The sequence below is a fragment of the Haliaeetus albicilla genome, chromosome 28, assembly GCF_947461875.1.
Source record: "Haliaeetus albicilla chromosome 28, bHalAlb1.1, whole genome shotgun sequence".
NCBI lineage: Eukaryota > Metazoa > Chordata > Aves > Accipitriformes > Accipitridae > Haliaeetus > Haliaeetus albicilla.
Genome location: NC_091510.1, coordinates 9735988 through 9761279, shown reverse-complemented (window position 1 = coordinate 9761279; position 25292 = coordinate 9735988). Strand labels below are relative to the sequence as shown.

At 36.7% G+C, this 25292-nt stretch overlaps 1 protein-coding gene across 13 annotated transcripts in view; it reads right to left on the bottom strand.

Annotated features, from left to right (window-relative positions):
* Window positions 1-25292, bottom strand: part of PPFIA2 (PTPRF interacting protein alpha 2) — a 346865-nt gene that overhangs the window by 166188 nt on the left and 155385 nt on the right. For 6 of the 13 annotated variants that reach the window (XM_069773304.1, XM_069773302.1, XM_069773301.1 and 3 more), the window contains one exon: window positions 3212-3274. The exons of the other annotated variants lie outside the window; for them this stretch is intronic. In XM_069773304.1, the coding sequence (XP_069629405.1) occupies window positions 3212-3274 (63 nt within the window). The remainder of the gene's footprint in view (window positions 1-3211; window positions 3275-25292) is intronic. 13 annotated transcript variants of the gene reach the window in all.

The following is a 25292-nucleotide window of genomic DNA, read 5'->3' as shown; positions in this document are numbered from 1 at the left end:
CAGTTAAGTGCCTCTTATTATCCCACTAAGCAATACGTAGGAGAAGGGAATAAACTGCAATAGCATATTACTATTGCATATAATACCAATTTCTTCACTCAGCTGTCGTGTAAACAATTTATAATAATGAGAAATAGAAAACAGAAAGTTTATGTGGGAATAAAGGTAAATTGAGGCCTATAATGAAGATTGTGGAGGTGTAAACTTCACAGAGCAACAGCATGCAAATTAGATTTTTTCATTTGTGGGAAACTGCCCACAAAATTGTATCTTGAAATCATCATAATATCTGAGTTCTCAATTTTGAATATATTGCAATTTCTTCTTGAGTTTCAGTTTTATTGCTAGTTTTGTAGTGTATTTCTATTAAGCAAAATGATATACTACATACTGTATATTTAAAAACCTGCTTACATTTGTTATTAATAATGTTAAGAGATGTTACTCAGGTTTAATAAAGCCTTTTTTAATATTTTAGCATATGCGTCTCATGAACAATCTATTCTATGTTTTCTGTACAATTTTAGCATCTCAAACTCTGCTTCTAGATGAGTACTTCTAGAAATATATTTTAGGTCTAAGATTAAGAGCCAGAAAAGCCAAATCAAATGTATTGTGCCTTTTTTTGACTAAATAACTGAGTTTTATAATTAATGCAATGTAATTAAAATGCTGAACCAGTGCAATATATACTGACTGAAAATTTTATGCTTCTGAAAGCATCCTCCACAGCTATCCCTTTTACAAAAGGCAGAAATACAAAGTTGTGCAATTCACAGTAATTACAAGAAACCAGAAAACATTTCAGAATAATGTAGCCCAATAATTGAAAAGTGACCATGCATTCAGTTTCAGCTGTAGATTCAACAGCCTTAATGCCAGTTATTAAAAGTATTGTTCACACAGGTAATTGCGGGTTTGGAATTCAATGGAATAAAATAAATGATTGAATTAATTTTCTTTCTCATATATTACAAAGGGCACTAAGTTGTTCCTTTAGCAATTTTTTTCTAATTAGCATAAGAACAATCAGCCATAATATCAAAGTGTACTTGTGAAAAAGTCTAAGGAGCTGGGTTTTATTCAATAACAAATAGCTACATAAACAGTTTCCTATCATCAGGAAACTAGAGGATTTAGGAATGAATAAAACTTTGCAATTATTCATCAAGTTTTGGATGTCTCTTTTCAGTTACAGTATTTCTCTAAACTGAAGCTGGATCTGCTTTTGCAATTGTTACAGTGCCCCAGGTAGATTTTGTGGTAAGAGAAGTACTTGTAAAGCAGAACTGCCTTCCCTTCCTATACTCCCTGCAAGATGCTGGGTGAAAGGGTGAGTACAGATTTCCACTCTTTGCTCTTGCTGCAGGCTTTGTGCATTTGGATGACATGTAGACATTGGTAGGGATTATATTCTGTCTCTGAACAGGAGTCTTTTGTATCTGACAGGACCTTCAGTCATTATTAATTATAAATTCAAAAATCTGATAAAACTGAAAAGAAATTTGAGGAATTCAAGTATAAAAAATCATCTGCATAAGATAGGAAGTCTGAAAGAACAAATACTGTTATGTCCTGGTTAAGAGTCTTCAGAGTTAAGAACTTGATTTTTTGCACCTATTCATAAAGTGAGAATCCAAAATTAGGCCTCATGACCACTTGACAATGACTTTGGGTATAAGTAAATAATAATGGCAAGAGTTTGTTTCACACCTTTTGTGACTGAACTGTGTTATTTTCCCCTGGGGAGGAAATAAACAGTAGTTTTAAACATGAAAGTTTTTATTTTTAGTGCATTTACACTAAAAGTGAAATCTAGAATGGGAACTAACTTTTTTATTAAAGACCATTTAAGAATTCTTTTTAGTTCATGGAGAGACTGAGAGGGAAATATTAAAGCCTACTCTTTCAACTGAATTGTGATATTTTTCACTGTTATCTACACAGGAACTATTGTGGTACTATTTGCAGATGGAAATACTAAAATTGCCTTGGAGAAGTTAGTCATGTTGAAAATCCAGAAGAGATTGGAGATTAATCATACATTACATATTGAGGAAGCTTTTTTCCTCTGCATAGAAGCAAGTCTGAAACTGGAATCGAACATATGAATCACAGCCAAGAATTTATAATTTTGGTCCATTCAAGGAATGTATTCAGAAATCCATAATGATTCAGATAGTCAGATGCAGTATCTTCTAAGAATGCAGTGTAAAGAATTTCTCCATGTTCCGTTAAGAGTACAAACTTTCCAGAAGAAAGATTGTTTTAAAATGTGGAATTTTTATCCCAGATAGGGAGGATGAACTAACTTCTTGCCAATATTAAATTTTTTCTCTTAGCTATTAGTTATTTTAATTATATTGTGCTTGTACTGTGATTATTTATCTTAAAAGAACTCAAGGTGATGGAAATGTTTATCCAGAATTCCTTCTGCCAGTTCCCCCATGAACATGATAATCTTTAGCTGAAAAATAAATTATTAAACACTTTACATGATAAAAAATAGCTTCTATATAATGCAGAGCCACAGTCTTTTCTCCGTGGTACATCCCATATTCTCATTATTGTTTCCCCATTAATGTATAAGAGTTCAATTTTGGCCCAATGACTTTCCATTATCTGAATAGTTTTAGTAAAAAAAGATAAATGACCTATTATACTACAAGTGAATAATTTTCTTCTTTTGTTAATAAAATAGATTTCTTATTCTACCTTTCATGAGCAATAGTAACTCCTCCCTTCTATTTTAAGTCATGGTATATATTTGTTTAAGCAAGAAAAATGAAATTGCCTTCCTTCCAAATTTAGTCTTACACATCTTTATATCAAAATCCAATTTAGAACAATGTTAAGTAGAATAAATATAGCTCTCATTGCTTTCCTCATTTTGCCTATTGCTGTTCTACTGATTTCAACTGACAGGAGCATTGAGCTGGGTGGGAAGCAAGGTAAACGCAGAAGGAACTGTGAATATATTATCATTGTCTCTATTTATCTGCACCATCAAACCATACAGAAAAAAATGACAGTAATTTGGTAATTTTGATAGGCTGAGACCTCACTTGTAGTACAATATTCATTGACCCTGAAATATATAATGTCAAGTAACCTCAAGATGCACAAGCTTCTGTGGGCAACAAAATATCAAATTCACATAAGGAGGCTCTGCATTTAAATTACGCAAAAATCCAAGATATTTTGAACATACATTAGGGCAGGATATGGTCCTTTGAATGTTATTCTCAATGCTCGTACCAGCAGCAACCGTCATCTGAAAAAGGTGGCAACAGAGATTCTGCTGAATGGAATAGAATTTTGTACAGTGCTACAGTATATTTAAATTACACCATGCTAACAAGATGAATGTTATTATCATTCAAGCAAGCTGATCTAAAAGAACAAAAATGCAGCTCAACTGAAGTTCACACCAAAAAATTGTAAGTATTGTTACATATCCTGGCTCATGAGGCACTGAGACCAACCAAACAGTAAGTCACTTCAGTGTTCTGTACTGTGTTCACAGAAGTGAACTCTGAAGCACTGTCAAACAGCCAGATAACTATGGAGAAATAATCATAGCTCCATGGCTAACTTTAATCTGAGGTGTCTACATAAAGCAAGAAGTTTTACCTGTTTGTGAGGTTTAAAGAAAGTAGGAACTTCTCCCCCAGAATTAAAACATCTTATAGAAAGACATCAAAAGAAGTAAACCTATTAAAATACCAGGTAGACTTTACCTATTAAATTGATAAATTTTTCATGCTGTCTCAGACTTCTCTGTTGCACCAAACCATCATAGAAGTGGAAAAATAGTAGGAAAAAAGCTATGTGCAGTTAAAAATCTGGAAGTCCCTTCAGCTATCTGAAGAATATATTTTAGCATTGAATGTTACTGTTCTTCCTTTTTCATGACTCTTTTATTTTTGCAGAGCCCAACATATAACATTCTTCTTTAGAAAGACCCCGACTAGTAGGCAATCTGACCAGATGACATTTCTTCAGATCTCAATATTTACTTCAGAAGAAATTAACAGCAGATTTTCAAAAAGTTCTAGAAGTATTTTTTAAACCTCTGGTTCAATCTATCCTGATTGCCATTAAAAAAACCAAACCAACAGTTCTAGACTAATCTTCTAAACAATTTCTTTCCAGTGTTGAGAGCATATGTAACAATACATGCAATGTTCATGCTAATTATAGTTGAGCTTCATCATCTCTCAGAGTAAATATTGACCTAAGCTTTACTTCTGTGACTATTTACCAACTCAATTCAGTAAACGTGCTATTCAGAACTGACAAGACGACAGTATTTTTGGATTCAAGTATTTTTAGTAGCACAATATAACATTTGGAAAATACAGCATATTGCAAGATGTGTTTTATAATGACTTTACTGTTATAATTTATGAGGAAGTTAAGCCTGATTGTATATTATGACTTACTTTTGCAGTAAACAAAAATGTGCACATTATCAATATATTTAATAACAGCCACAGGCAAGTATCCATGTCCATCTATTGACAAAGCACTTATTGCCAGTGAACTTCACATTGTGATTTGTAACAGTTTTTAAATATTTGAAGTAGCTTTAAACTTTCAATGTTTTAAAGGAGAATTATGCTATTAGTGGTAACAAAGAGAGTAAATTTTTAATTTTAAGCAAAACTCTCCACATATGCTGGCAAGTTCTTAACTTGCTTGTGTCAGATTTCCCTTCTTCAGATTTACACCCTTAATATTTGAAAAAAATTTTATAATGCTTTTTTATTGTTTTTTCCAAAGGAGATTTCAATTCATACAAAGCAGTTACTTTTGAAAAGAACATTTCCATGCAAAGCAACTTCATGGTCAATTCATGTATCATGTTTAGATGGATCTTTCACACCACTGTTGCTCCAGAATTTTGTAAGGAAAACACAGGCCATATTATGTCAGCATGACACTGTTCTACATAAACAATATCTCAGCACAAGAAAACATAGACATTATAAACTTTATCCATTCATTATTTCAGTCTCACACATCTTTATTTAATAATGGTTTAAGGCTTATTAAATTTAATCTCAATATTTATATACAGACAAGTACTAAAAAAGGGTTGAAACAAATGCACCTGGATTAATGTGTAAATAGTTTACACATTTTTGCACTTTTTTTAATCTATGTACATCTCATATATGTTTTCTGATAATTTTGCACTTTTGTGTGAAAAGGTAGATCTACTGTATACTTTTGACTGCTGCATCTGAGCTCTGTTAACTAATTCATCTTTGCTGTCCATCGCTGTTAACAGCTATAATCTCTGAGTAACTTTACCCTAATTTTTCAAATTATCTTGTAAATACTTATCCTCTTCTTTCCTCTTGTAAAATTGTGAATAAAAGTTTATTGATTAAAGGTATAAAATGAACAGTGTTCAATTCTAGCAGCTGATGGGTTTAAGGTCCAGTATTTTGACTCTTCAGGCCTACTATGGGAAACTTCACATAACTGGAAATGAGTGATCCCTGATATTTCAACACTGTAAGGCTATTTCCTTATAGCCATGGTAATTTCCTATCCAACTGGACTCATGGTACCTAAAATGTCAAGTGTCATAGAACAGAAATGAAATAAAGATATTAAATAAAAAGCATAACATTTGTGCATTAATTCTCAAATTGTTTGTCTTCAAACTGTGCATGTTGAGGCAAATGTATTGTCATAAAGATTTTACTGGCAATCATTTGAGATACAAAATCCATGAATGAGTTATGTAGTGTAAGTAATGCAGCAATTCCCATCTCATGCATGTCCATAAAATATTTATTCCATTCAGGAGTGCATCTAATATTATAGCATCTACCTAGTATTTGTACCCTAGTAACTATAACCTATTAGAATTAATATTCATGAAACTTTCTATTACAGTTTGGTCTTCCTCCCTGAGAAAATGCATAAGCATTAAAACTTATCAGAGGAGAAAATAGAGTCAACAGGGAGAGAAAATTCTGAAAATGAAGCTCTAGAACATGCATATATGCTTGCTTGGGATGAGCGCTTCAGCTACTATTTCCTGTGAACCACATGCACAGGGACAGATTCTCAAGCTTCTCCTAAATCATAGAATAGAATCATAGAATCATAGAATCATTTAGGTTGGAAAAGACCTTCAAGATCGTCGAGTCCAACCATTAACCATGCCCACTAAACCAATGATGGACCCAGAAATGTTTCCAGGCTCCTTCTCCTCTCTCTTTTGGGTTTCCACATAGAAAGGCCTTGTGTGAGGCTGTGGCACATCTGAAAACATTTTCAGAAAATGCATCACCTACAAAAAGCCCTCTAGGTACATACACAACCAAGCTACACCTCCTGGAGTTTCCAAGACCACATCAGACAATAATCACAAATAATGGCCCACATATGCACCAAACTGGCCTGTATTTCACAACTAGATAGAAAAAGAGACAAAGGATATATGAGACTACAATTTCGAGCTTCTATGGAAACACTAAAATTAAACAAAGTTTTAGCTAATTCTGTAAATTAACCTACAAGAAATATGTGAAAATTCATGAAGTCTAACATCGATATTCCTGCGTTTACACCATGTAGCAACTGCATTTTTTTAACTGGTTAGCTACACTGAGCTTTCAAGTGATCTTGCTGTTCAGGTCACATGAAATGAGACATATTTTCCTAAATACCAACATTGTTATAATCCAAACCTTCTTAGCAAGTCCCCAGTCAAACCTCTGGTAAAGAAGGAACTCTTGCTCTCAGTTATGATGTGAGCAGTACAGCACTAATTTCAAGGCCATGTCCAAATTAAGGACATGGAATAAAGAAGAAAGTCAGGTTTTATAATCAGTGGTATCCAAAGCTGCTGACAAATTCAAAGATATGCACTGAATAAATCTAATTTGTTGATAGATTGAAGAAACCAGTGCAGAATCTCCCCCAATTCTTTGACGACTATAATGTAGGTATCTGACAGATGGATATAAAAAACTATCCCTCAGAACAATATTTGGTGTTTCTTAACAAGAATTTTGTGCTGACCAGTCTTACATCACTCACCACAGTCCAAAATGCTATTTAGGTGTTTTAGTCTTTTGAAAATTTTATTTACTTACATTAATTAGTGAAACTACGCAATGTCAGAAAAGAACTGTTTCTTCCCTTATGTGTCATCTTTTTGTGGGGGTGCTAACTGGGGTCATGCTTAGCAGGCTATCTGAACAGTCAAGGTAAAAAGCCCAAAAGGAAAAGACCTGTTATCTACTTTCTAAAGCCATTTCTGTAAAGTATTCTATTTGTTACTTTAGTAGTTGGAGCAAAAAACAAGACCAAAAGGAACACTTCCACAATACATAAGTACAATATTTCAAGAAGTTTATATTTCATAGTGAAATTCACCACCTATTCTCTGCACTCAGACTAGGAAAGTGGCTTCAGCTAAGCCTATTTTGAAGTGAAGCCTGTTCCACGTAATATCCCACGCATCTCACATGATTACTTCAACAACCAGTACCTTCAACTCAAGTTGAAATCAGTTCAATCTATATTGTACTGATACATACCTGTGCACAAATGTACACTAATGCAGAATCCATTAGTTTGGTTTTTTTGGTTTATTTTTAAGTGTGGGCTGGACTAGAAGTAATGCTACAAAACAAATACCCCCTGTGAAAACTGAAGACCATACAGTCATCACAGCATATCACTGTCCATTACACCATAGATACAGCAGATGTATGTGCTATCTTTGTTAGTATGAGTCTATTCTACTAACTTTGAGAAGTCATCACGTGAATTCATAGTAACAGAATATATTCTCAGATGTCATTCATATTGCCTGTTCTAAAGTGAAAGGAAGTGTGATATCCAGATATTGGCAAAAGGTACTTTAATAAACTCAAAGGTATATTTAAAATTCACAGACTGCATACCGAATACCTATCTAACAATCATCCCACCAACATGTTCTTGTTTATGGAAGACCATTTCAAAACTTGACTGGACAGGACCGTGGGACACCTGATCTAGTTATAAAGTTAGCCATGCATGGACTAGATGACCTCCAGAGATCGCTTCCAACCCAAGTTATGCTATGATTCTATTATTTTTCAATACTAAATGTTATTTCGTGTTACAGCACATAGGGTTTTCATTATGCTAGATTTGGTACCTATAAATTGAGAAGGAGAGCTCCTACAATAGAAGGGAACAAAACGAGAAGGATGTGAAGATTTACCACCTTCCTAGTCTACCCCTAGACAGTCTGGACAGAATTTTAATCCTGACAGCAGTTCTAGTGACAACTCTGCACTTGCCTGAAGTTTCAAGTGATGGAAAAGTTTGAAGCTCTTGAGGCTTGCTCTGGATAAATTAAGTCTGTGACAACCAACAAGTGACTTCAGGTCTCACCTCATTGCCAACATCACTACAAACAAACAACATGTCATTCCTTTTCTGCAGCCACCCCAGAGACCCACTGGCAGGCTTTATGTCTTAAAACTGTCTGTAAAGGCTGGCTTAGAAAGCAATACAGCAATGAAGACAAGTCTTGTAGGCCCAGTGAAGACCAAACTTGCCAGTCATATGCAGCATGCTTTTGGGTAAGGGTTGACTGCAGCCTCTGGGACATGTTAGTGCCCAACAGTTTGAGACTCACCAGGAAAGCTGAATGCCACCAGGTGACTCAGACTCACAGCCCACTTGCAAGGTAGACTTTTGGGTGGAAAAGAAGTTGGAAGGCAGACCATGCCACACTTAGATCTGTTGAGGAGGATGCTCCTACAGCATAACAGACACATAACTAGGGAGGTCAAAGTGTAAAGGATACATTTGAATCTCTCCTGACTACTCAAGTGGAGGACTTAATTGACTATAGAAGTTGGTATTTATTTTGGAAAATAAGCCCAGCAGGTTGATGCATTGAAATTCTGCTTTTCTGGAAATTACATATTAGCATTGGTATCTCAAACTGAAAAAAGTTATATAACTATAATTAATACTTAAATCTCAGTAAAACACACTTCTGAGTATACAGCAAAACCAGAGTTTGTCCCTAACACTGGAACTCAGCCTGTATGAGACTTACATGACATGTAAGTTCTCAGTAAAATCTGTGAAACCTCATCACTGTTTCTTCCATGGAAATGCATAGTTATCCCTGAAAAATGAGTTTGACCTATTAATAGATCATCTAAATTAAACAACAAAAAAGTCACTGTAATTTCTCCTAACATTTGTACTAAAAAACAGTGTTAGATATTTTATTCAAAAAAATTCAACAAACCCACCAACAATAACCTTTTCACTAAATCTAATGCTTCATATTGCCCCATCTTACCATCAGCTGCCCTCAGTATATCAACTTTGTCTTTGCAAGGGGCCTCTTATCTGAAGCTGTCAGCTGGTTCTGTGCAGAAAGTGATCTTTTATCACTGAACCAAAATATACATAATTTATTTTTCTTCCTCCATCTAAAAAAATCATTTATGATCCTTGTTCTTTAATTATACTTTCTCATTCAGTCAACTATCCAGTTACATGTAATGACATTGTAAATATGGGAAGTAAATGAATGGTCCTAAATTATCAACTTAGTACTTTCAACTCAATAGAATTGAAAGTGTCCATACTCTGAAGTTAAGCAAAGGGAGTCTCATTTATATGACCCAAAATGGTGTGTCTCTGCATGTGTGTGTACATATAAATATGCAATAATTTTGCATATATAAGATGCAATATATACAAAGTATCTAAGGCTGTTCAATCTGGAGAAGAGAAGGCTGTGGGGAGACTTTATTGCAGCCTTTCAGTGCTTGAAGGGGGCTTATAAGAAAGATGGGGACAAACTTTTTAGAAGGGCGTGTTGCAATAGGACAAGGGGTAATGGTTTTAAACTAAAAGAGGGTATATTCAGACTAGATATAAGGAAGAAATTTTTTATGATGAGGGTGGTGAAACACTGGAACAGGTTGCCCAGAGAGGTGGTTGATGCCCCATCCCTGGAAACATTCCAGGTCAGGTTGGACGGGGCTCTGAGCAACCCGATCCAGTTGAAGATGTCCCTGGTCATTGCAGGGGGTTGGACTAGATGACCATTAAAGGTCTCTTCCAACCCAAACTATTCTATAACTGTATGATTTGATATATATTGTACATACACACACACACCTGTATCCATCCACATACATATGTACATACACTGTACATAAATTAGTAATTATTATATGCTTGATGATGATAGCCTGGAAAAAAAAAGTAACAAGAAGTAACAAAAAACATCCCCTACAATCATCTATATCAATAGTAGCTCTGGTATGTACGTTGACCTGTACACACTTGACTTTGTACATGGGAGTATTCCCACTGAGCTACAGGGAACTTGTTATCACTGCAGAGGTAAATCTACGTGTAAAAATCTGCAAGATCTTGCCCTTAAAACATAGTATGTAGAAAGACAGACCTTGCAGTTTGTACAGTAATCTTCCCACAGTACTGTTACAAGATGATACAAGGTAAGGTAATACAGCATTAAGTGAGCACTTTAAAGAGATAGTAAGATTCATATTTATTTGTTTACCTGCATCACAGTGATTGAACTATCTAATTATTCTTTGATTAATAATTTTAAAAATCTTTTGATATGTGAATGCAGAAAATCATGGTAGTTATAATAAGCTTTTATATTTACACTATAAAATATTGATTTAAATGTATTGAACTTAGGAGAAATTTATTACAGCAAATAAAAATTCAGAACAGTGATCACAGAAGCAGAGTTTGAGTTCATACAGCCATTAAAACATCTCAAGATAATGACTCTGTGTTGTACCAAGGCACAGAAATAATTCAGCCATATATTCCATCATTAATTATTTAGTTAATTAATAGTCTAGAAAGGAACTGTCTGAATAGCTCTTAGTCAAAAAATGAAAAATATTTCCTTGCCTAATTGTCAGAATTTCCTTTGCATAAAGTCTTTTCAAACAAGATTCTTTTATTACAAGTGCAGAAAACAAAGGACACGCTCATTTGATATAATGTAAAAATATGAAACTATATGAACATGTTGGAATGTTATGTTAATTGGTGTTCAAACTAGGTCTGTGGAAATCATGTTGACTACTCTTTTGCTCTGCCTAATGAAGCATGACGAGTCTGATAATTACATTCCAGGTCCAGTTCCAAGTCATTTTATCAATGACTAGTATGGAAAAGGGAAGGGAAAAGGGAAGGGAAAATGGGAGGGAAAACAGAGGGGAAAAGGGGAGGGAAAAGGGGAGGGAAAAGAAGGGAAGGGGAGGGGAAGGGAAGGAAGAGGGATAAAGAAAATGAAAGAGAAAAATAAAAGAAAAAAGTAAACCACCAACAAAATACACCTACAGTGATTTCCTGCACTCCCTGAAATCCTGCTTCTCTAGTCGCCCAGCTGCCAAATCTGTCCCCAGCCCACAGTAATAAACTCTCTTGTCACCAATGCCCAGGCTGTGGGGAAGGATGATACAGCAGTTCACATGTGTCTGCATACTGCCCTGCAATAAGACAAATGTAGTTTAGGAAGGTGTGTTAAGAATGATGCTAAACTGTGCACATGGTCCCAGGAGATCAGACCTCTGACAGATCCAGGTTAGCTAGAGCTTGAGTGCACCTGAGGAGCTGTCCTACTTTCAGCTGGAATAAAGTTAATTTTCTTCCTAGTAGCTCTTAGTGCTGTGTTTTGGATTTAGGATGAGAATAATGTTGATAACACACTGATGTTTTAGTTGTTGCTAAGTAGTGCTTATCCTAAATTAAGGATTTTTCAGTTTCCCATGTTTTGCCAGCAAGCAGTCCACAAGAAGCTGCGAGGGGACACAGCCAGGACAGCTGAACCCAATGAGCCAAAGGGGTATTCCATACCATAGGACGTCATGCCCCGTATATAAACTGGAGAGACTTGGCTGGGGGACACAGCGACTCGGGGATTGGCTGGGCATCAGTCAGTGGGTAGTTAGCAATTGTATTGTGCATCACTTGTTTCGTATATTCTATTATTGTTGTTGTTATTATTATTATTTTATTGTTGTTGTTGTTATTAAACCATGCCCTTGGGTGAGTGCATAATGCAGCACCTTCTTGCACTCCTGAGAGAGCCTCTGCTCTGCCTGGACTATGGAGGACTCTGGGACATGGTTATTCTGTATGAGTGTGAGCAAACAATAAGGAGCAACTGGTACAACCCCACCATGTACATCAGGGAGGCCCAGAATGGTATACCTCAACTGTCGATTAACATGCAGAAGGAGAAGGTAAGATGGTAAGGGATAAAGCACAGAAACCTTCATTCAGGCTTGTGATCATGTCAGTCTCCTCAGTGCTCATTTTTCATGTCCTTTTCAGGGTACTTTAGGCTGCAGACAGATAGGATTCAGGTTCACAACAGTGTTTTTACATCATTTATTATGTATATATTTTCAGGGAGTATATAGCATAAAGGCTAAATTAAGCTCTTTTTTTTGGTAATTTTCCAGTAACAGAACAGCTAAAAATAAATCTCACAGTGTGAATGTGTGTAATAATGATGAAAAGCCTGAAAAGACAGTCTTGAGGAATTTTGCAACTAAGCATTCCCACTAGGCAAGAGGTGAATGTCTTTTTCCCTGAAGAAGCCAATCAGTGCTTATAGTTTTGATTTAAGCACTATGTTATCTGGCTTCATGACTAGATAAGTGTTCTTATGATGGGAAAACCATAAAAAAAAATCCCACCACTATAAATTCTCAAACAACAACACTGAGGGCAAGCTACTTGCATCTTAAAAGAAGAGATTTGTGTTTTGCTATTTCTGGCTTGTGTATTTACTCAGGAAAGTAGAAGTCAGATAGGTTACTCTTTAAAGGCACTAAGCACACATTTACCATTTAGCTGTCCATACATATATATAAAAGAATTTGTGCTGTGCCTAATCTGTTGAAATACCCTCATCAAGCCAAATCATCAGAATATAGACTGAACTATTTTGACCAATTGCAAAGTGGTCCTTCAATAACAGTCTTAAGTCTATCTGGAAACTGTAAACATAGATCGCTAAGCTTCAGTAATAGTTTATCCTTCATACCCTTCATATTAAAAAAAATAGCCATTACAGTATAAAAAACCAACTTCTATTAATTTAAAGTTTCCTACATCTGTCTGGGAACTTCCTACTGTACCCCCTCTGCAAGTCATTGCCTGCTTTGTCACATGTGAGCTTGTACCGTCTATGCTATGTTGCTTTACGAATCGCCAATATGCCAGACTTTAAATGTAGACCAATGACTCCTTCTAGGAAAAATAAGAGAAGGCATATGAGGTAATGAGGAGAAGTTCTCTCTACAGACAGTAAAGTGGAAAAACTACTGTTTTACTCCTCTTACAAAGGAAAAGGGACATAATGTCTTCCCTCAACTCAGTCCCATGGTGCAGGATGAAAAAGAAATGACTTGACACAGTCCATCCCCTGTGGCCAGGGAGGCCAGTCATGAAGGACTGACCATACTCTGCCTCCACTGCTGTGTTCAGCGCAGTTGTGTCAAGAGACCTGCACAAACCTAGAGCAAGTTAGTGGAGAAAACTGCTTCAGCCACTGCAGGGACAAACTGACAGCAAGGTTGACTTTGACTCTGCATCCTCCATCCCAGACTTTGCAACACAACTCAGGGATGGGGGACATAGGAAAGGCCATATTTAACACTTCTTGGACGGTTCATTACATTTTAGGGGATGTGAATGCACAGTAAAATATAATAACCTTACACAAATTGAGTATATAACTAAAAGTTGTCTTGGTATAGCTTTGAAATGTACAGTACCCAGCCTCTCAAACAACAAGCCCCAATCTCAGCTATCAACACATCATTGGTAATTTCTACTAAGATAGACATTTTTGAACATTATCTGAGAAAATACTGTATGAAAAGGATTTTAAAGTACATATACTTTCTTCCCTCTCCCCACCTGTGATTTAAATACATTTTGGAAAAGTATCCACAACAAAAAAAAGTGCCTCTTTTCATTTATGGTGATTTCCCCTTTGGCATTTGGCTACATAGTGATTAAGAGAATTTATTTCTTTTCTATCTTCCTTTAGAGAATAGAAGAATCTATGTTTTTAAAACTATAGAGTTGGAGAAAGTTAAAGAAGAAAATAAAAAGTACCTAAAAACACTCTCTCTCTTGCCTGATGATGCAAGAGAAAGGAGTTTTTTTGATTAAAGCTCTGCCAGTTCTAATTCCAGCAACAACAGGTCTGCTGAGATTATCAGTGTAAACCCTAGACCCCACAAAAAGAATTTCATATTCTATTTTCTATTTTTATACAAGTTAATTACCACTTTTATAACTATAACATCATTCTACAAGCTGAGTAAATACGGCTAACACTGTTGCACACTGATTTTTCGCATAGTCTGTCCCCTCAGAGAAAAACATGTACAGATACATAGATATCTGCAGTCTGCAAATTGTTTTGGTGGAAATGCTCTTAGTTTGGTGGTTTGTTTTAAATGTTTATCCTTCTAGAGAAGACACTGCTGAAAAAATACAGTTCGCTCTTGAGGATACAAGTGGGACAGGCATATGATAGTGCTAATTCCTGGCGGATTTAATGCTACTCTGTTGGGCCAGCTTTGAAGCAATCCGGCTCTCTCTGTCCCTGTCTCACTGATGACTGTACAACATTCTGCAGGTCCTGAAAGGTCAGGGCCATCATGTGCGTTCTTACTGTCTTACAGCAATTATTATTTAAAGTAATTTATATTATAACTTGCCACCATGTTCACTAGGCACTGTGCAAGTATAGTGCTGAAAAAGGCAGAAGGGAACGTTTCATGTGTGTATAAAAGTTGTATGCTTGGGATACATGTACATTGGCTGGATGCACTTTGCTGTTTTTGCTTTATTTGCTTTTCCTGATCAGTATAGAAGCCTGTCACAGACTTCAGCAGCAGGATTTTTCTTTGCATTTAAAGACACCCCCCAATCTTTTGAGATACAAAAAGACATCCAATTACCAAACAAATACACAGTGGTGCAGTGATACATTCATGATTTACATACAGTTTCAGGAACTGAGGCTGCTTATGATGCTGCTAAGCAGCAGCAAAGACAAATTAACAAGACTTTGGTCTTTTTCTCAGCTGTTCATAAACCTCTGGGCAGCAGCCAGATGTCACAAATCAGTTCAGCTTCACATTAATGTCATTTGAAAAAGCCATAAGCAGTGGCAGATGCAGGCAGTGAAACTACACCTTGGAAAGACTGCCCAAAGGTGGAGGATATCAGTGGAGAGGAGGTGGAGGCACTTCCACTGAAAATAACAAAGAAGCTGTGAGTGAGGAAGAGACAAACCAGAAGCCTCTTTTTTACTATCTTCTGAAAGAATCTGAAAAGTGGTATATATATCTATGTTATTGAAAACAAAAGATTATTTGCATTAGCCCTCAGATATATCAGTTTCATCTCTTGCGTTGCACGAGGGCAAGGAAATAATGTGTACATCCACAGAGTCCAAGGAGTTAAAAAAACCCAACCCCCAAAACCCTACACAATCAAAATAAAAACAAAATTCATCTGACATATGTCAGGATCTATTTTAGGATGAAATGCACATAAATGTGGTTATTCCTCTCCATTAACTATAGCTCAAACATAGATTTCTACATCTGATAACTTGGCTAGGTAGGAGAGGGAGATTACCCAGTCTTTCCACAAAAGCTTTCATGAAAGGCATTATTAAGAAGAGCACATTAAAAAAATGAAATTAAATTCTAATTGTAAAGGAAAGAACTGAAACAATTTTGATTTAAATTAAATATGAAACTTTGCAGGTGAAGATCAGCAGGCTGAGGATTGTGGGTCTTTATGTATTAAAAGAGCACGTTTATTCACAAAAGCTTTTTAACTCTTTTTCAACTGTCATTTTTGACACTGGTCTATAACTCAACACCGCATTGACTGAAAGTCCAAATCCAAAATGCTCCAAGAAAAAAATAAGCTTTGGGAACTTTTCTTTAAGTAGTTTATTTTCTCCACATGTAATATTCCCTTCAGCTGCCTGAAGCATAAATCAGGCCAAATTTCCTAACAGAGTATGTTGGAAAAGCTACGCCTTTTTAATGCAAATGAACAGAAGTGGATATTGAAAATCCATTGAAAATAATGACAAAGGTGCTTAAAGCACATGTATGCCAGGAAAGTGAGCAAGATAGCTGGGCATGCCCACGAGCCCAGTTTCCTTTGCTATGCTGCTACTAGTCCTTGGTGCTACAGCAGTGACCAAGGAGTGGTCCAGGCAAGAAAAGGTTTCCTGAAACCTACGATATTGCTTCTCTGCATACAGCTATTCTACCTAGCTAAGCACGAGGATTTTAAAGTATAACGATAATTATCATGCCCACATAAAACTGAGACTATAGCACAACTTAATATGCTAAATTCAAGAGCACACACTTCACTGACTACAATGAACAGAATATAATAAAGAGTAAACATTACCCTGGCAACACTTACTCAAACAGCCAAAGAATTAGCATCAAAGCATCACTGGATAAATATTGGCTATATATTTTTCTCAGACTCACCCACGCGGCAACATGAAAGACTACAGATGTAGACAAAAATAATCTTTTTGAGTACATCATAACTGCAGATATAGACAAATGCATATATAAAAAATACAGACTCTAGTCTGCAAAACAGAGGTATTTTGTTGATTAATGTAAAAATCTGAATTTAAACCATGAGGATCTGATATCAACACTAATAACATTTTGTAATTTTAATAAAAAATAGAATTTGTTGAACATTATTTTGGGGTTAGAAAAAAGAAATACAGCTTTCCGGTATTTATTTTAAAAAAAAAAAATCAAAATTTTACATCATATTGTCACTGAAAACTTGGCAACCATTACAACCTAGTAAACTATCATATGATTTATCTGCATGTTATGTGTACTTCCAATATTATTTTTATAAGCTAAAAAGTGGTCATGAAACATAGCTAGAAAGGGAAAAGAAAGATATGAACTAATACTACCAGAAGCAGAATCCCCATAAAACACACAGCCACCCATCCTGATGTAATGAAGATCTTAGCTTTGTTAATAGGGCAAGTTTTCTAACAGTTGGGAAAGGGCAAATCAAAATACTCTGCTGAGTTAAAAGACCAGTCCTACAGAGAAGAAATGGAGAGAGCACAGATCTATAAAGAGCAACTATGATCCGGAATCTGTACCAGGAAAGCTGGAATTGAATTATTTGCACATCTTATCTAAATTAAATGTAATTCAGGGTACTCGAAGTTAAAAGCTCAAGATTCCTGACCTGTGAGTGAGAAAAGCAGGTACTTTCAAAGGTGATTCTTAACATCTGAGTGAATTGCCTACAGTTAGATGGTTTGAAGATAGCACAGTCCTCTCTCTTAGCCAAAAAGCTGCCAGCCTTGTTTCCTAAGCAGTGCCAAGCATGGACAAGGCATTTTGGGTTTTAATTCCATTTTTCTTGGCAAAACACAATACTTTGCTTTGAAAAGCTGTTTCCTCACCATTGCTGCATCATCACTGCTCACAGGCAAGCACGGGAAAGGAAAACTTTAGCAGGTGCCAAATACACTGGATTTTCTGGTTGGTGCTGCAGATTACCACATCTCTGTCAGACGGAAGCTGAGCTGCGTTCCCATTTCAAGCAAAATACAAACAAGTTGCTATTTGTAAAGGATGCATTCAGAGACCAGAAGAATGTCTAGACAATCAGACTGCTGAGGAATGGTGACAGCAATATTTCTATAAAAAATAAACCACACTGTATTCCTTACAGTGTTATGGATTTTAACTGTAGCAAACTTATTCCAGTTTAGGAACACTCAACCCCCCCTCTAGTTTCACTCAATATTAAATCCTTCCTCCAAGATGTTCTGTATTTCAGTTGCAAATGGAGTTAAAAGGCTAACTTTAATGTAATCTGTAATACCCCAATTCCACATAAAACATAAAAGGAAATATCTCATTGGTATTAAGATACTGCAGAAAGCATTATAATTGCAAATATGCAGATGACAGCAAATTTACCAAAAGAGGCACTGCAGATTGACTGCCTGCTCTTGGCCTGTGGAAGATGCAAAGTAATTTGACTTAGTAGAACTTGAAATGATTCAAGTAACTTTTTTTTTTCACTGCGGTCTAAACTAAGTTGCATTAGCTTGCACATACCAGCAGTTAACAGCATCCATAAACAGTCATCCTGGCTAGGCTAACTCACAGGAATGTCTTAAAAGAAATATCTTAAAAGCAGTGAAAACAGCTCATATATTTGGTAGGGGGAAGGAGGATGAGAAACAGACATTATCCTCTTGCAGTTTCTGTTGGTAACTGATGCACAGCTGTCAAGTCCATACCTTGGGGAGACCCACAGCATGACGTTCCCAAAAGTGGAAAGCTAGAAGAAGTGCTAGCCGGGCACGGGACAGTCACATGCCAAAACTCGCATGTGCAAGTGTTTCCCAAGCAAGTTGCCTCTGGCTATAGGAAAATACCTCAAAGGGTGACAGTTCTGTATAGGCCTGAACGCTGCAAAGAGCTCACTCCTGAAGCTACTCTTATTGGTATGACATGAAGGGCTTACCACAACGAAGTATCTTATGTAACTAAGAAGTATCTTCAGTTAGTAATAACTTAACCATAGCTGATTTTAAGGTGTATTTCTCTAATTATTATAATTTTTGTGTATGTGGAAAAGGTGGGTTTTTTGGATGCACTATGAATTTTTTCTGACATCCTTCTATCCATCCTTCTACATGACTTCAAAGTATGATTAATTCCTGACTTTTTTTCCATTTATTTTTTTGCTTGCACTTTGGTGCATGACAGTAATTAAAACAGGACCCTAGAATTTTTGGAGTTAGAAACATTACTTGAAATTGTAGCACTTGTCACAGGAAATAAGCTCAGGAAAAAAATGGTTACCAAAAAGATGACATTTAGTCAGTAATTTGTATTGCAATTGACTAAATAATGTTTCAAATACAGTACATTATCTTTCGACAATATAAAAAAGCAAACCTATGAAGAATTTCACCATATGTATATTAACTATTACTCTCTTCAGACAATGGCTTGGCATAGGTACTTGTGTGCATCAAAGGAATACATGATTAACACCGTCAGAAGACATGGTTAATAATATGTGAGTCAGAAGTGTGGTGGTTATAATCATTAAGACATTTGTTGTGGAAAAAAGATACATACATTATATCAATAAGTGCATTCATTTGATAGTCTTAGCCATGAGTGTCACGTAACCTTACTTAATGGAAGTACTGTCTTTTCTAGCTCAGAATCCCACTCTTTTTATCAACAGCTCTGCCTCTTTCGATGCAATTTTAATAGCTTTATGGTTTTACTCATCCACCTGTCTCAAAAACAATGATGGGACTAATGATAAGCATCTATAAGGAAAAAAAATTTCAAGACATTTTGCAACCCTATGTGATACTGAATAATTAAATAGTGTATGGTGAGAGAAATACCCCAATGTTCTTAAAATAAGACAGAAATTTAAAGGAAATCGTAGCTATGATTTCAGGTCAATCTGTTTTGAAAACATACTCTGTTTCAACCATCATCTCAGTGAAACTGAGATTAAAACATTTTACATGCATATTTGTTTAAGACAGTTTATGTGGTTATGCATCTTCAGTTCCATATATCTGTGACCATAGTTTGGGTTTGCTGTTAATATTCAAAAGTTTCGATACACTTGAAATCCCATTAGGAACTACTATATTGTTATTTAAAAAAAAAAAAAAAAAAAAAGAAGATTATGTATCTGACATTCCAGTGGGAGATTAGTTAGCACTCAGGCACTAAAATTCCTTGTCTCCTGTCCTCCACTCTCACCCTGCAACAGTATCTGTGTTCTACTTCTCTCTGAATCACTAAGAGCATTTCCAATGTTAAGACAGAGACCCCCAAGTCAATGCACAGTATAGCTAAGAGAGTCACATGCTAGGGAGGACACTTACATCAAATTTAGTCTCTACCATTTTCAGAACATGGATATGAACCAAAGTCTGCTACTGCTCAGGTGAACGTCCACAGGATTAAGTTCACAAAAGTTTTGTGAACTTTAATCTCTCCTATTGGAGTTATTCCCTTTTACATACAGTTAGCTCCTCCAGAGGAGAAAATGACTTTTGGACCAGTTGGGGCACTTCCCCCAGTAATGGCACACTTGGATTTTCGTCCCTGCCCTACTCTGTTGTTAACAGTTTACAGGTGATGGCTTGGTGCCAAGCAAGAGATCAGCACATCAAGGGTGTGCTGGTTTTGGCTGGGATAGAGTTAATTTTCTTCACAGTAGCTAGTATGGGGCTCTGCTTTGGCTTTGTGCTGGAAACAGCGCTGATAACCCAGGGATGTTTTCATTATTGCTGAGCCGTGCTCACACAGAGCCGAGGGCTTTTCTGCTTCTCCCCCCACCAGTGAGGGGGCACGAGGAGTCGGGAGGGGACAGAGCCGGGACAGCTGACCCTGGCTGACCCCAGGGATATTCCAGCCCCTGGGACATCATGGGGGAAGATGAAGGAAGGGGGGACGTTGGGAGTGATGGCGTTTGTCTGCCCAAGTGACCGCTTTGCGTGCTGGAGCCCTGCTGTCCTGGAGATGGCTGAACACCTGCCTGCCCATGGGAGGTGGTGGATGAATTCCTTGGTTTGCTTTGCTTGCGTGCGCGGCTTTTGCTTTCCCTATTAAACTGTCTTTATCTCAACCCACGAGTTTTCTCACTTTCACCCTTCCGATTCTCTCCCCCATCCCACTGGTGGGAGTGAACAAGCGGCTGTGTGGGGCTGAGCTGCTGGCTGGGGTTAGACCACGACGAAGGGATAGCCTGGCTGCTGCACCATCTTCCAGAAGACGGCAGGAGTGGAGGCAAATCTTCCCAATCACAGAAGAAATCTAAAGGCTGCTTGGATTTAATGTCTGATCCTGGATAAATGTCACAGCTACTAAACAATAAGTAAAAAAGTGGACCACATCACACATTCTTAGTTTGCTTAAACTGCCTATGTAAACTGTCAGCTTTGTAATCAAATATTTCACTTTTTTCTGACAAAGTTCTTATTAATAGAAAAATTAAAACTTGCACTTACAGCTCTGATGTGAGCAGCCTTAAAAGCGACCTGGTTGGAAGGGAAAATTACTGAATAGAAGAAAACGTCTGCTGAAATACTGACAGAGAACATGCCTGCCAGCCTGGGAGCTGTTAGCCTGGGAACTCGGCCTGTGAACCAGAAGCATTCCGGAGAAGCGCAGCTGGCATCTTTGAAGTACAGCTGAGTACATAGAAACCAGAGACATCCTGAGATACCATCAATAAGTGCAAACCCAATGAACTGTAATGGCAACTTATCGTCTGAAAGTGTGAAAAATAGTCTGGAAAAAGGGGAAAACATCCTGAGAAAGTAAGGATCAGACACTTCCATTGGCTGCTCTAACTGCAAGAACAGGAAAATGGTCTGGCAAAAAAAAATTGGGGTCTGTTCGTTTTGCCCTCCCTCTTCTGGGATAGTTTGGCTCCTTCTGGTATCTGTTTAATGTGCTTGTTACCATGTATATACATGTAAGTACTGTATCATAAGTATATTTGCTGTTATATTATTGATACGTGTGCTTCACTACTTCTATGTTTGTAGTTATCTATACTATTATATATGTACTTGATTGCTGCTGTTATTGGGTGCTGCTATTATTGATTGTCACTATTGATCGCTGCTATACTATTGATTGCTGCTAATTTGTAATAGCTTGAGAGATAGACATATATATATGCTTTATTAATCATAGGTATACTTGCTAGTGGTGAGTTTTGTGGTATTTGTGGTAATCTGTAATAACGTAGAGATTTAAAGGATAAAGCCTCCATGTCCTACAAACCCACAGCTGCGATCTCTACACACCTGCAGGCCAGGTAACCCTTTAGGCTGTGGCAAGCTCAGAGGGCAACAGTTATTCTCTTCCATTTTTGTATCGTGCTGCCAAGCAAAAAGATCAATTATTCACTGTCACTATAACACTGATTCAGAGGTGATCAGATACTGCAGTGATAGGCTGATATGAGAGCCAGAATAAACGAAACCTTCTGCTTTTCGCCATCCTGAGGAGTTAAAATTAACCCTTTTCACTTTTCCAGTTTGTGTAAGCCTCATCAATTTATCTTCATATTTGAACTTCCCAACAGAATTTTCCCGAGAGGATGAGATACAGAAACAGTGTAACTGGAGCATTTAATGAAAATCTGCCTTTTATATATATGCCTGGTTGGGTCTGTTACTCCAGTGACTTTATGGTTGTAAGTTTCAAAGACTGAGTGTCAATGAATAGATGTGGGCTCCTCTGTAGCTATCTATTTTTAATTCCATCAGAGAGGCTTAGTGTTAAACATGTGATGGAAGAAATGTTAGTCAGAGGAAAGCAGATGGGATAGCTAATTTTTCTTTCACAGTGTTTACACATTGCTGAAATGTTGTTAACTCTCACAGCAGAAAAACAAGAATACCCTGCTCTCATATAGCAGTATTCATCAGCAGGCTTTAGAGAGGAAAATGGTAAGTTTTGACCTGTTTTTATCACTAGGTAGCCTGGCAATAGTATGTACCAGTAAATGCTTGTATTTGTAGCCAGTGCCAGCAGCCCCCAAGCCCCCCCGCTCAGCTCTCCAGGCTGACTCCACTTCTTCAGTGTGCTCATCTGGAGCCTACTGCTCGCTGGGTGTATGTGCGAGTTGCCCACAGAACAAAAAGTACATTTTATGACTTATTCCTTATAAGCACAGGCAAGGAGTAAGAGTCAAAAAGAAGCCCAGCCCACTGCACCAACCAGACACAGAAACTAAACAAAATATGCCAGCAATTAAAAAAAAAAAAAAGTTTTTCTAAGCAAACTGGAACCATTTCAAGACATACAGTGCAAAGAACAGAGTCTGTGAGCACGGCTATGCTGTGCAATAGAAGACCCCTGACTTTGTCCTGAATGACCTAACTCCAGAATGGGAAGCAGCGTAGCTGTACCAGTGGGGCATGATGCCTATGAAGGAGTGCTCAGTAACCCAGGAACAACAACAAAATAAACCCTGCTTTTGCATACAAAGCAGGTGTTTCTATGCTGCTTTGTGCCATGCACTGCTGAGGTGTTAGATCCCTTGGGACTGCAGTGAGCTGTATAAGCTCATGGGGCTCCAAAAGAGAAGATGAAATGGTTCACACCTCATTATTAATTGTTTCTAAGATCTCTTGATGACTCAATTGACTCATTTTAATCTCTACAACTAAAAAAGACAGAAACTTGCATTTAAAAAATGTAGGCAGAGATTCCTAAGTAAAGCTTTTCAAAAAAAAGTCACCACTGCGAACACAGTACACAAAATCCTTAGATTTTAAACATTTGCTGTATCAGTTTTCCAGCATTGCTTAAGGTTGTATATCATATACTATATTAGAAAATAAACTACAACTCATATTGTTGTTGAGATTATTAGTATAAATACTATTGACTAATCCAATGAGAAATCAAATGCAATGGTGGTTTTCACCTATATATGTAGGTTTATAATTGTTTTTAAGTACAGGGCTTCAGTTTTAACCATTTCCTTTCCATTATGATAGCATTACCTGTTGTAAATTGATGCTTTGTTTGCACATATTGCTCTAGATAAGAAATAATCCCTACAGCTGTCAGAAGAAGAATAAAAGAATCTATTGCTCTGAACCAGTTCTGCTGAACTTTTAAGTCACATGGAATATGAACACTAAATCCTTGCGTGCTGTGTAGAATAAAACCATGTCACCCACATGAGAAAGCTGCTCCAAATGTGCTCAGTCCAAAATGCAGGTAAGACAATCAAGCCAACTACTTCAAAGCATGTGATCTGAGTACTTGAATTTCAGTAAAGAGGAAGATGCAGACTGCAGCTTCTCAAAACCATGTTGCTTATGTATGAAGAGCTCCCTGTAACACTTCAAACATCCATCAGAAAACTAGCTTTAATGCTTCCAAAATTTTCCTTTTAACATTACTGGATGCATATCGAGAAACCAAAAGAACAACCCAACCTAACAGATTTGTCTGTTGTACCAACAGAAATGCAAAATAAATGGAAAAAACATGAATGAAGCTCACTCATTTTTCAAATTCAAGATCAGCAGGAGAAAGTTCACCAGTTCTGGAGAGTGAAACAAGAAACTATTAGTAACTTCAGGAATATTATGAATGAACTATTATCAGAGCTTCCACCTCAGATTTTTATCTATTTCAAATCATGTAAGAGACAGACAAACTGCAATTTTTACTTCTTGATAAATATGTTTTAAGATTACTCTTGTAAATGTGTTCTGAAACCTGATTTCCAGCTTTAGGTCAACATAAAACACAAGAGATGTTCTCAAAATTTTGCAATGACTGGGGATCATTTCAAGGGAATTTCAGATAAAAAGTATTTAACCTCTCTCCAAAGTTTCCAAAATAGAGCTTTGTGAAGTATACAGAATACCTAGGTGATTAAAAGAATAATGCTTAACATTTTAAGCCATCACAAGTGCATACTTTTGCTCAACACATTATTGCAACCAAATGGAAGTAGAATAGATATATTCAATGCTGCTATTCCACAAAAGCAAATGAAAAGCTGCTAACAAATACCTTCCAAATGGTTGATTTTGTAGTCTTTTAGTGCCCAAGTTTTATTTAATAGACAGATATCTTGTCAGAACAATCAGCACTACTGCCAGCTCACCTCTTTTTTCTGAGATGAGACTGTCATCCCAAGAACTGTAACCAATATATATCCTCCTGCGGAGTTAACACATGATCATTTCTAGACCTCCAAAACTTTCAAAGCTGTCAGCATGAGGTGATGAAAAACATGCTTCATTTGGATCTGATACTTTTCCAAACATGTGAGGATACCGTGCTGTACTCAGTACTCAAGCATTCTGAAACTGCACTTAGGAGAATGTGCTGGTTTAAAACAATAAAACCACTTTCTTACAAGTGAACTTGGACTGACAAACATTCAGATATCCTTTCGTGATATCCACAAATTTGCATGCACACTTTTTTCCATGTCTCTTCCTGACACTAGATGAAAGAACTTGCATGGAAAAATCTACTTATACTTTGAAAGCAAGATGGAGTGATGTCTAGATTTTAACATTTGTTGGATTGGAATGAAGTGTCACATCTTCACTGCTCATGTTTTATTATCGTTTTGAATACTTCACT